At 48.8% G+C, this 12,319-nt stretch overlaps 1 protein-coding gene across 36 annotated transcripts in view; it reads right to left on the reverse strand.

The window, feature by feature from the left end:
• Zmynd8 (zinc finger MYND-type containing 8) overlaps window positions 1-12,319 on the reverse strand; it is a 105,189-nt gene that overhangs the window by 22,473 nt on the left and 70,397 nt on the right. For all 36 annotated transcript variants that reach the window (XM_074074947.1, XM_074074929.1, XM_074074921.1 and 33 more), the window contains 2 exons: window positions 4,814-4,966; window positions 1,869-2,378 (listed from right to left, as the gene is read on the reverse strand). In XM_074074947.1, coding sequence (XP_073931048.1) covers window positions 1,869-2,378; window positions 4,814-4,966 — 663 coding nt within the window. The remainder of the gene's footprint in view (window positions 1-1,868; window positions 2,379-4,813; window positions 4,967-12,319) is intronic.

Raw genomic sequence — 12,319 nt, forward strand, 5'->3', positions numbered from 1 at the left:
GGGACTCTGTAAGAATTAGTGTCCCTTTGGGGAAGGATGGGAAGACCACTGTGACAAAATAAGCAGAGTCTCTGAGGGAACCTCCCTCACGTTTGAGAAGGCAGCTATAAAAGCCAGGTAAGTTGTCTCAACATTTACCTGCTGGACTCCAAGCTGAGGTCAGCTGGAATTACACAGCACACCCCAAATGCCCTGCACCCCAACTCGGGCTTATCAACTGGGACGCTTTGAACTTTTTAGAAAGTATGAGAGCTTTTAAGGAAATGTTTCCCTTTTTGCTTTCACTGCTAGGACGCTCAGAGACAAAATGGAAACACAATTTCCCTAACTCTAAAAATTGCAACAGCACATATTTTTGTATAAAACCTTTCCCCAGACCCTTTACTATACTACGTTCATTTCCCTTGTACACTGACTTCTTTATTTTCATCCTGTTTCATGATTAATCTGTTCTAAATCCTTTCTGTAAGAGGAGGGGGATAAAATTAATTAAAAGACTTGGTCCAGAAAGAACGGAAAAGAATCAATGCGTCACAGGAGCACTGCCACCTATGCCCAAATATTCCCAGAACTCTCAGGGAATCAATACTCCTCCTACCGTTCTGTGCAGTAACGAGCAGACTATCTCTCAAACTCAAATCCACACCTATGTGAACTTCTGAGGTCATTTGCAAAGCTGAGAAATGGATGGTGTGACATCTGCCACCTCAACTCCACATAGTTCTCTCTCCCCCTCCATGCACGAGTCAGAGGCAGCCCCAGATAACTGAGCTCAGAGAGCCCAGGGGGCCATGTCACCAGAAAGACCCTTAAGGTGCATCAAGGCCTTGCTCTAAGCCATCAGGCTGCAGAGATCCAGAGGACACAAACCTCTCACTCAAGGGTCTGGATGAGTGAAGAGAAAGGCACGGGGACCTGCTATCCCTCATGCTCCCCACGAAGTGTACACGGCCGTAGGGCTTCTACTTCCACTGTGCCCTCTGCAGGGTTTCTCTCAGGCCCTTATGAGTGTGTCATCGTCTTCCTTGGGCAGCTGGAATCCCCTCCTCACCACCCACCTGCCAAGCCAACTGGAAAACATTCTGATGACCTGGTCAGGGTAAGGACACACAGCACGTCACTCAAGTGCCTTTGAGCCTGGCTGCTGGCTCTGAGCAGAACAATGGCACTGGGCAGTCTGAGGAGACTCACACAGTGGTCCTCAACTGGGAGGCTCTGCTGCCCCGGGGACATCTAACACTGAGTAGACATTTTTGATAAGACACAACTGGGCAGGAGCTGCTGTCACCTAGTGGGTAGAGGCCATGGATGCTCCTAGACAACCCCAAATGTGCAAGACAGAATCCTACAGGGTGCACTCCAATGAAAATAGGATGGGCCGTCCACTCAGGTCCTATGGGCACCACCCTTTCTGGGTCCAGCGCCCCAAGCAGCTCTCAGGATTCTGGTACCACCTGCCCAAATGGCACACCGTTCCAGTAACACACCTGGCAATGCTGGGCAGCAGGATGGGAAAGGGGGGAGTTGGTCACCTGTATTCAGACCTTTGACCTGATGCCTAATAACTGCTGGGTCTGGTCAACCACGTACACATTAACCACCAGGAAAACAAGGGCAAATACTGGAAAAGCACTGACTTAGGCTCAGTGACTCAACTAGAAGCAACCATCGTTTTCCAAGGGACTTGTTTGCCGGGCTCATATCAATCATGTTGGGGATTAAGCAGGTGAAAGCCCGTCTAAGTCTTGGTCTCGTTCTCTAACCAGCTAGGGGACCTTAGGATGATCACAGGCTGCTCAAGGTGTCAGGGCCCATCACTCTGATGCCACAAGGTAAATGAAGAACTGGAAACTGAGCCAGTTACTTACCATCCTGTTTGGGAGACGGCTCTTTGGGTTCCTTCTTATTTTTTCGACCCTCCCTCCCTGAATGCTCTTCTCCTAAATCTATGACAAGTTCACTCTCTGAATCAGAGTCCAGGCCCAAGTGCACCATGGGGGAATCCGTCTCGTCTTTTCCCTTCAGTTTGTCCTTTGTGGGGTGGGATAATGGTTTCACTTTCTCTGTAAAGTCCTTCTCCGGCTCAGGGCTGGCCTTGTCCTTGACAGGCCCTGGGTCTGCTTTCTCGCTGACTGGTGACGTGCTTTGCAGCTCCTCTTTGACCTCCACAGGGTTTGCAGGTTTGAGCTTTTTTTTGATAGCAGATGGCTCTTTGTCCATCCGACTCCCCTCCTTGTCCTCTGGCTCTTCCGGTTCGTGCTTGGACTTCTGCTCGTCGTCACTGATATACTCACTATCACTACTATCTGACTTCTCCGAATCCTCTGAGTCGCTGTGCTCTACGGCCGTGTAAACGTCCTCCGAGATCTCATTGATTCCTAAATTCAAAGAGAAAACCCGGTATGTGGCAGCATAGTCACAAAATAAAGAGCAGGGCCAAAAAATCCAAACATTTGCACACCAAATGCTGGAATAAAAGGACACATTTCAAATCCTATCACATCAGCCAGGTGGGATGGGCAGTGAACTAGAGAGCATCAAATGACCACAGCTGACTGGTGGAAGTTTTGTTGGGACAAGGACAGACCTACCTACTGACATACTGCTAAATTTCTGCAGAGCCAGTCTCTGTCTGCCACACTGGATACTAACGGACCTAAAGAACAAGAGCGCTGGAGGAACAGCAGAGGTAAGCTGTTCAAATGGATCCAATTAACACACGAAAAAACAGAGGCCCAGAGAAGTCACTTGCCTAAGACACAGGAAAACTAAGACAGGCAAATCCAGAAGCTCTGGGTCCTGATTCACCACCAGCGCCTTCCACTCTGTCTAGTGCAGAAAGCCTTCCAGCAGGGGTATAGCCCAGGGGACCAGCCTGCAGACACCTGTCATGTGGGAAGAAATGATTTTTCCCACAGGATATCTGCTGTTTGCTTTAGTTTTTAACTTAGAATTTGTTGCCCCAATTCACAAAGGAGAGATTTTACACAGAAACCAAAGGGAGTGGGCTTCTGTTGACAGAGCAGAGGAGGTGGCCTCTTTGGGGCCCAGGTCTACAAGGCAACAGATAGGTGGGGCACAGAAGGCACTGGCCCCTTTAGGATTGAAGAGCACAGGGGTCAGTGACCCTCCCCTCACCCTTACCCCCTGCACTGGGGGGCCCCCAGCACCCATGCCAAGAATGAACTGCTCCTGTGTTCACATTGTTCTTCCTCTCACAAATGGGCAAGATGAAAGCCATCCCTGTCTGTGTCTATAAAGGAAAAAGGTGAAACAGAAGACGTTTCACTGGCTTACCTGGACAAAAGCATATTCCTAACAATACTGCAAGTCACCCTCTTTATGCTTCCTGCTCCCAAGAAAAGGAGCTGAGGGTCATCAGGTTTTAGGCAAATGAATACAATGGCCTAAAATTTTGTAAAGTAGAAAAAAAAACCCACTTGACTCTGGAATGCCTTTACACTAGATTGATGGCCTCAGCGAGCAAAGGTCTGCCTTCACCGGAACACACCAACTTGGCAGAGGACAAGGGCCATGAAAAACAAAGGGCACAGGAAGCAGAGTCACTGCTGAACTATATTCACCTCCTCTGGGCTCCATCAAAAACACAAGCAGGGTATGGTTTTTAGATCCTAGACATGTGCCTCTAGAAGCTAATGGTGAGACACAAGAAGGACAAGTTCAACGACACAAGTGACAGGAAAAGTTTAGGTACTAAACCAAAAGGGTACGAATTCAGATCCTGCTCCTGTTTGTTTATTACCTGTGTCACTCTGAATAAGTGGCCTACCTGAGCCTCAGCTTCTTCATCTGCATAATGGGAAATCAGCATCTATCTCCCAGGATAATCTACGCACAGTGCTTAGCACAGTGCAGACATAAAGGGAGAAGTCAGTAAGTGGAAATACAAAATTCTCACTAGCAATAATGAGGAAGTTACACAGCTGCATGGAAAGACCCAAGAGGGACATTTAAATGACCTGCCAAGTGTCATCCATGGCACTCAATATCCTAACCAAACAGGCACTCCAACAGGAGGAACAATGTCCTGTAGCCACCCAGGGAACCCGAGCTCCTTTCTCCCTTAAAGACCAAAGGCACCCAGAATGGCCTCTCTCCTGGGGTCCCATGGTCCCTCGCTTCTTTATAAGGCCCTCCTCGATCAACTGATTTATTCAGCAAACACCCCAGGGCATGGACTGTGTGCACAAAACCAAGTACCAGAAAGAGGTACCAGGTTGCCTTGTGAGGCAACCTCCCTGCCCTCACAGAGCTTCCAGTCTAGAAAGGGAGGGAGACATCCACCCCAGGACCACTCATGCTTCTGAGCAAGCAGATAGAAAGGCACACAGGGGAGGCTTCCTGGAGAAGAGGAGGCTTCTGCTCAGCCTGAAGGAAGAGCAGGGGCAGGTAGGCAGTGTGAAGGTGGGCAGCACAGGAGAGGAAGGGAGGCCACAGGACAGAAGCAAGTGCTGAGTGGGGAGTAGCCCAGCCTGCAGGGAGGCTCAGTGTTGGACGCTTTCGGTGCACACTCAAGATGGTTGCTGAGACAGCATGCGTGCTGAGAGGGCGCAGAGGTAAACTGAGAGGAACTTTATGCTTTCCCACCTGAGCTTCTATGCTGCCTTTGCCCAAAAAAAAAAAAAAATCAACTCTGGCAAGTTGAACAAGGAGCTACAAAGTCTAAAACACATTGCACGAGTGGAAATACATCTTAGTTCAACAAATAGGTCAAGGTCAAACAGCCGCTAAGGGCAGCCAGGTTTCCGCCCATACTCTATCCAGGTGGCATCCCTCTAGGTCAAAGACTTACCTAACTGGGCTTTGCAACTCTCTATCGTCTTGTCGAGATTGAGCTGGAAGCGGCTTCGAATCTGCCGTTTAGGGGAGATGAGGGGAACAGGGGCCGACTGCTGCTGCACCGACTCACTCAGCTCCTTCAGGTCCATCTCGGCTTTGCTGCGATCTGGAAGACACCCCCATACCTCATCAGACCAGGTACTTGAGGAATGAACAAACAGTGCTCACCCCTCAGCTTCCTACTGGCAAAGTTTCAGCAAAACAGCCAGCACGGGACCTGAGGGGGAGAAAATGTAAAACGTGTTTTGTAGGACAGGCACAGTGGCTCAAGTGGTACAGCGCCTGCCTAGCAAGTGTAAGACCCTGAGTTCATATCCTAGTAATGCCAAAAAACAAAACAAAATGAAAAAGAAAGTGTGTTTAGTCGTTCACCCCAGCAGCATCAACTGCCCAGTGACATCAGAGACCAGCAGATGAGGCAGGTTTACTCCACCCACTGAACAACAGGCCGCAGTGTTCCAATATTTAAAGTGCACAATCCTAGGCAAATGGTTCTCAGGTAAGAACCGAGTTCCACACTCAAGCTCCCCGTCACAGGCTTGTGCCCCAGGTCCCTCTCCTGTCTGTCAAGGGCTCTGATTATGGACCACCAGATTCCAAAGGATCAGTGAGCTTGTATTTCTTGAATTCCTTTCTCATCCCTTCTGCTGTCTCTTCTAGAGTCCCCAAAACAACCTAAGAGAAAAGGAGAAACTTCAGGTAGCCCCAAAGGTCCAGGAAACAATGGGAGACGCCACAGGTGGGTCATATAGCTTTCTCTTGGCCTGCCACCCTCTGGTATCCTTTCTAACCCGCCCCAGCTGATCCAGGCACAGATGAGAAAACAGGTGGCAGCCAATCAACAGGCACGGAGGAGTACCACCTATGCGTGTCTTCCCTACAGCTCAGCGCTGATTCCCTGCCATCTACCATGCCCAAGGTCACCTAGACCTTGGAGAAAATCTAAGAGCTGGACCGGAACACGGTTCAGGTCAGGCCTTCCACCTGCTCCTTTTGTTTCTCAAGAACCATACCCCTTCCCACCACCCAGTAAGGACACTAGCCAACACTGCACACCCAGGAACTGGCTCCTTTAAAGTGACCAGAAGCGACAAACTGATCCAACTCTATTTGTCACCATAATGATGTCCCACCATGATAAGACCAGGAAGGGCTCTTTCTCCAAAACACACCTGAGGGATGTCCCCAACCTGAGATTCTGAAAGTGAGTGCTCAGAACAAGAGACACCATCCTTATAATTCAAGAAAGGTGCTTCAAAAAGTCCAGATGTGTTTGTGTGTGTGCACAGGTATTGCAAGTGTTCATGTTTGTGCAAGTGTGCAAGCACACTGGTGGGAAACCCTTTCAGAAGCTCTCAGAGACAGGGCTCAGCCTCTGGGAAGGGACAACCTTCATTCAAATTTACTGGAAAAGAACTGGAAGACGATTCACCTATGCCCATCTCTGTACGCAGGGAAATCTGAACTGACAGAGAGTTTCTACAGTGAAACAGCAGGAGAAAGGAAATAGGGAAAAGGAAAATGTGGGGGAAAAGTGAAAGACCAGGGTAAGGAGCAGCCAGCACACGAGGGACCCAAGGGCTGTGCAGCTGAGCTGCAAATGTGATGGCAAGGGGGGCAGGAGAAGAGCATATCACCAAGTTTCTAGTTCCAGAAATGCGGGAGCAACCTGGATTCCAGAGAGAAAAGGCAGCCTGTTCAAACACAAAGTTGGAAAGGAAGCTGTATCATGAAAATATTTGCACAGACAGACAGAGGAAGGTGCTGCCCAAGAGACTTGCTCACCAGTGTCCTCAGTAACATTCCTATGTGTTTACCAGATCCCAGTTACTAAAAGGTTCTAGCATCTCAGAGCTCAACACACTTTTTCTAGAAAAGCCCAGAGAGTAAATATTTTAGGCTCTGCAAGTCAGACAGACTCTGCTGCAAAAGCAGCCATAAAGAATATATACACAAATGGGGGTGTGGCTGTGTTCCAATAAAACTTTATTTACAAACACAGCTGGGAGACCAGAATTGGCCCCAAGGCTATAAAAACCTAGCTATCTCCTATGCAAGTTCAGAGACTGCTCACCCTGCCTGCAAACTCAAAACTCTTGTGCAAGGAGTGTTAAAAAACCCTGAAGTCTGGGCTCCGCCCTGGGAGACTCCTGGCAACTGGCCTCAGGGAGGTATGGACATCAGCCTTGTACAAGTTTCCCAGTGCCTCTTCACTGGCCACTGAGGCAGAGACCCCAGAATCAGACCAATCTTCTATGTGAGTAAAGGAAACTGACCATGTGTATTTAACTCCTGTACTCTGTCACAGCGTCACCCTCCAGGGCTCATAAAAAACTGCCTAAGCAATCTGAGTGCATACATCTACGTGTATGCCTATGGTAAATGCAACCCCTTCATCTTACCCTAAAAAGGCTGAACTGTGGGGTCTGGAGGTGCAGCTCAGTAGTGAGACTGCTTGCCTAGCATGCTCAAGGCCCTGGGTTCAATCTCCAGCACTGCAAAAGGGGAAAAAAAAAAAAAAAAAAAAGACTGAACTCTGGAATATTTATCATCAAGAATGGAAAGCACCTCATTTTACAACTTAAGGTTGTCCAAAGGACAAAGCTACTCTTAGTTTCTTCTTCAGGCCTGGAGTGGAATATACTGATCTGTCTCTGAAGTCTTGGCTGCCTTTGGCTTTCCTGTCCTCTGCAGGAGAAAGGATCAGCTCTGCTCTCTTTTCTTGTCTGGCTCCCAGTGCTTATCAGGACTTCCCACCCCTGCCCTTCTGTACAGGCAATCTCACCAGAAGCCTCCCATGCTGCCAGCATTTTGAACTTTTCAGCTGATATGAAGACAGCTCCAGCTATAAATGGAAAGCAGAGATAAAAAACATCCCTGCTGGAGAAAGAGGCACACTCTCACATTTCTGCGGAGCACGAATCAGAAGAACCACTTTACAGGGCAATTTGGCAATCGCTCTCAAAATGTCAGCAGCACGTGGCGTCTGACCCTCTGTGCCACTTCTAGGAATTTATCCTGTGCCCCACCCCACCACCACATGGACAAAAGGTTCCATACAGCTCTTAGAACAGAAAAAAACAAAAAGACAACCATGCCTGAATGAAGTTTAAATGGAATTGGGATACAATTCCAATTTAAGATACAATGGAGGCAGATTTCTATGTGTTGCACATACTGACTTGAAAAGTCAACCTGTTAAATGAAAAAGCAGCAAATGGTGTGAGGAGAAAAGAAGGAAATGCAGTGGAATATGGATGTATGAGCTGGGTGTGGTGCCCACACCTGTAATCCCAGCACTCTGGAGGCAGACAAAGGAGAGTTGAGTTTGAGGTCAGCCGGGGCTATACAGCAAGACCCTGTTTCAAAAAGAAAGAGTATGGATATATGCTTTCTTAGGGGCCTTGGTTTTGGCACTAGTGACAGGGGGCCCTACAAGCCTTTGTTGTGGAAGAGGGTGCAGTAAAGGGCAGACCTATGCCCTACATGTGGCAGTATCCCTGGCCTCAACCTTGCATTATATCCCAGGTGTGACAAAAAGAATGTCTCCCAGTGCTGCCAAATGTCCCCTGGGAAACAAATCTCAGGCTGAGAATTATGGTCTATAATGCAGAAGAGCCCTCGGAGATCAAAAACAGGTAACCAGGTTACAGACAGACTGGCTTTTAACTTAGTGTCCTTCTACAACTTTGAAATTTCTCTCACCCTGTGCATTCATAACTTACAAAAGCAAAATACACATTTTTTTTCTTTTGGTGGTACTGGGATTTGAACTCAATGCCTTACAAGTGATCTATCACTTGAACCCCAGCCCTCAAAGGACATGTTTTGCCAGGCGCCAGTGGCTCATGCCTATAATTCTAGCTACTTAGGAGGCAAAGATCAGGAGGATTGTGGTTCAAAGCCTATCCGGACAAATAGGTTTGTGAGACCCTATCTCGAAAAAAACCATCACAAAAAATGGAATGGCTCGAGGTGTAGGCCCTGAGTTCAAGTCCCAGTGCCAAAAAAAAAATACACATTATAAAAATAAACAATTAGAACTCTCCCCTGCATGCCAACCACCCCCCACCTCTAGTGCTGGAGATCAAAGCCAGAGCCCCATACATGCCAGGCAGGGCTCTGCCACTGTGCTACACTCCCAGCCCTTAAGCACTTCTTTTTAGTTAAAAAAAAAAAAAAAAAAGAGAGAGAGAGAGAGAAATCTCCTTTGTTCCAAAGCTGTAGTAAACTGCAATGGATGACTCTTGGGAGCCGAAAATGGTGGCTCCTTCTGGGGAACAGAAGACGCTCTCTATCAATCAAAATGCAGCAGAGATATTCCCAACTCCTTCACTGTAAAGGAGGCAAAAAAGAAAAAATTGCAGGTAACATCCAGGTAATCTGGGCCCAGCTCTGTGTCCACTCTCCAGGAATTCCTGATGTCCAACTGCCCACTCTATGCACAAAGAAAGGTGGCCACCTGTCAGCTTCCCATGGCCATAGCATCCTCAGCAGAGCATAAGAACACATGTGTGTCGCTCTCGGGAGTACCAAGCTGTGGCTTTGTTCATGGCCTCTGAGAGATCAGAGCAAGCAAACAGGAGTCTGGGAGACAACAAGAATCGGGTGCCCAGTCTCAGGCAAACACATTTGCGTTCATTATTTATAACCATCCCGAAGTCGCGAGGAACCTGTACACACCGGGCAGGCTCAGCTTCTTGTCTGAAAGAGCGGGATGACCTGAAGACATCAAGTAAAGGGCCAGGGAGGAAGCACGAAGGGTGAGAGCCAGCCTCCACACACACTGGAAGATCATTTACCGTAACTGATTAACATCAAATAAGAGCCAGCTGATAACTCATGGGCTCATCTTTGTGTTTTAAGTGGTATTTGGCCCAAATAGAGTTTGGTTTTTGTTTTTAATACAATTGATAGCCAACTTTGAAAAAACTAGGAAAGTTCACAGAAATATTTGGGTTTCTGTTTTCCTTTAAATTCCAAACCTTTGGACAGCCCAGGATGAACTGGGAGGAGTCATTTCCTCTGGAAAGGCCATTGCCCCCCATGCTGCTATTGATCACAAGTAATCTTCACCTATGCCCTACACCTTGCATCTAGGCTGACTTATCCGCCAGGCACAGGGGACATCTTCTGAGGACACTAAAGTCCTAATGTGGCCTGGTCTAGATAGAAGCACTGCAGCTCAGCTACCTCCTATGTTCAATGGGCCCAGCCCCCAAAACCAAACCTACCACAAGCCACGTGTGATGTTGGGCATCTTTGCTACTCTGTGGCCCAGTCCCCACTTCCATGAAACAGGGCAATTACGGACTGGTTGGTGTAATTTTCTCTTCGGTAGTTTTAATTTAGAGAGTAAAATTCACTTGGGAGGTGGAGGGGTGCAGTACTTTTTTGTTTTGTATGTTTGTTTTGCAGTGCTGGGGAGAGAACCCGGGTAGCACTCTCCCACTAAGCCACAGCCCCTGCCTGCGGAGATCAGATCTGCAAAACAACCACTACAGACCACATGCAGGGTGGTTCCTTTCCCCCAGAACCCTCTTCCAATTCAAAGTCAAGTCCTCCTCTGCAACCAAGGCAAGGCAATCACGATCTGTTTCCCATCTCTGTAACTTTGCCTATTCCATGGTACTTTTTAATGAAATCCTACATTACTAAATAATTTCATTACCATCCCTGACACACTGCATCATCTCTGTCTGGTGAAAGTTGTCCCATGGGTAGACACAGCCAGTCCTTATAGATTCGTTCAGCATCCCCGCCCCCGCCCCTGACTTTTCAATCCACCCACAGCTTGCCCACTCGTTCCTAGCAGATCCTCCTTAGTTAGGGAGTGAAATCCCAGCCAACAAAACCAGCCCCACTCCTGATGCTTTTGTTCCCACTGATGACAATGAAGTATATCCTGGGGACTCGAAGAACTATCAGGGGAGACAGGACAGGAGAACTTCAGCTTCGAGTCACCCACTGCTGTGCCCGCTGTGCCCACGCACCAAGATACATGACAGTATGAAACTTTCACTCCCACAGTGCGTCAAGACAAACCGAAAGACCCACAGTGTCACGAGGCTGCCCAGCGGCCACATGGCTTAGAGAAGGAGCTATTCTTGCCAGGCATGACTGGCAGACAGGAAATGTCACTGTGAGAACACCTCCGCACAGCATTTCTGTTCATTTCTGTTCGGGATTGGATGTGGGAGGCAGTCATGAAAAAGGAAACCACGTCTTTGTGAACTATGAGTGTTCCCAAGGCTGCAAATGGGCCCCCTTTCCTTCAAAAGAGGAACCAGTCATTCTGAACTGGAGCCCCTGGGCAACCACCCTGACCCATCCCACTCCATCCGGGCAGTAATAGGTGACCCAGGATGAAGGAGGTCCATGAGGCTCCAGGGAGGAGCAGGCTGAGCTCTAACCTGGCCCCCTCTGGCCCTGCCATCCTGGCCACCTTGAGCCTCCTCTCCAGACCACCATGCCACCATCAGCCATAGCATGGCAAATCTGAGGTGCCTAGTGGGCACTGTGAATTCACATGCAGTGCCACTAAGTAAAAGTGGCTGTACCCTTCCCTCCCCAAAACACTCTGTCTCGGAGGCACTTCCCTAACTTCCTCTGGACCACCACTGCTTTCTGGACTCTGCTGCCCCCTTCTCCTCCTCTTCCTGGCCTCTACACACTCCAGCACCCCAGGGCCCTGGCTTCTTCTGGAGCACTCACCTTTGGCGGTCATGCCTGTGGTGGGACCCTCCTGTGCTCTACAGAGCATTCAGCTGGCCTCCAACCACCAGCACCCATCCATGCCTCATCCGTGGGAACTAATGCTCTCCCCTTTCCTGTGTCCGCAGATTTGCAACTTGCCCAACCTGGTCTCAGGGTACCCTGACCCTGATTCCTGCCTCCAAATGCCTTTTTTTTGGATGGTACTGGGGTTTGAACCCAGGGCCTCAAGCTTGCTAGGGTGGTGCTCCATCACTGGAGCCACTCTGCCAGCAAAACTGAGGTTAGACCCCACCCCTCAGTAGTGGACTTTGAACTCTGGCCCTTAGCAAGGCTGAAATACCCTCTTGACATCTCCACCTAAGGGTCTAACAGGCACCTCAAACTTACAGAATTCAACCTAAACTCTTGGCTCCTACTTTTCCTGCCAAACATGAAGCTGCCAGCACACTGTGGGACGTTCAACACTAACTAGATGCCAGTGGCACTCCCAACCCCAGGCATGAGAACCACAATGTCTCTAGACATTGCCAGGTGTGGGATGTGGACACAGTGCCTGATAGAGACCATTTGAACACAGCGCCCTCAGACATGAAGTTTACTCCCCTCCCTCCCCTGGGGTCTCTGGGACTCTGACTTCATCTGTTTTCAAACCTTTCAAACCTCTGGTTCCTTCTAGAATGTTCTTCCTCCTAATATTGGAATGTCTAGTTTTCCTTGCCATAAAAATCTCAGCTCAAATCTC

The sequence above is a fragment of the Castor canadensis genome, chromosome 5 (genome assembly GCF_047511655.1).
Source record: "Castor canadensis chromosome 5, mCasCan1.hap1v2, whole genome shotgun sequence".
Lineage (NCBI taxonomy): Eukaryota > Metazoa > Chordata > Mammalia > Rodentia > Castoridae > Castor > Castor canadensis.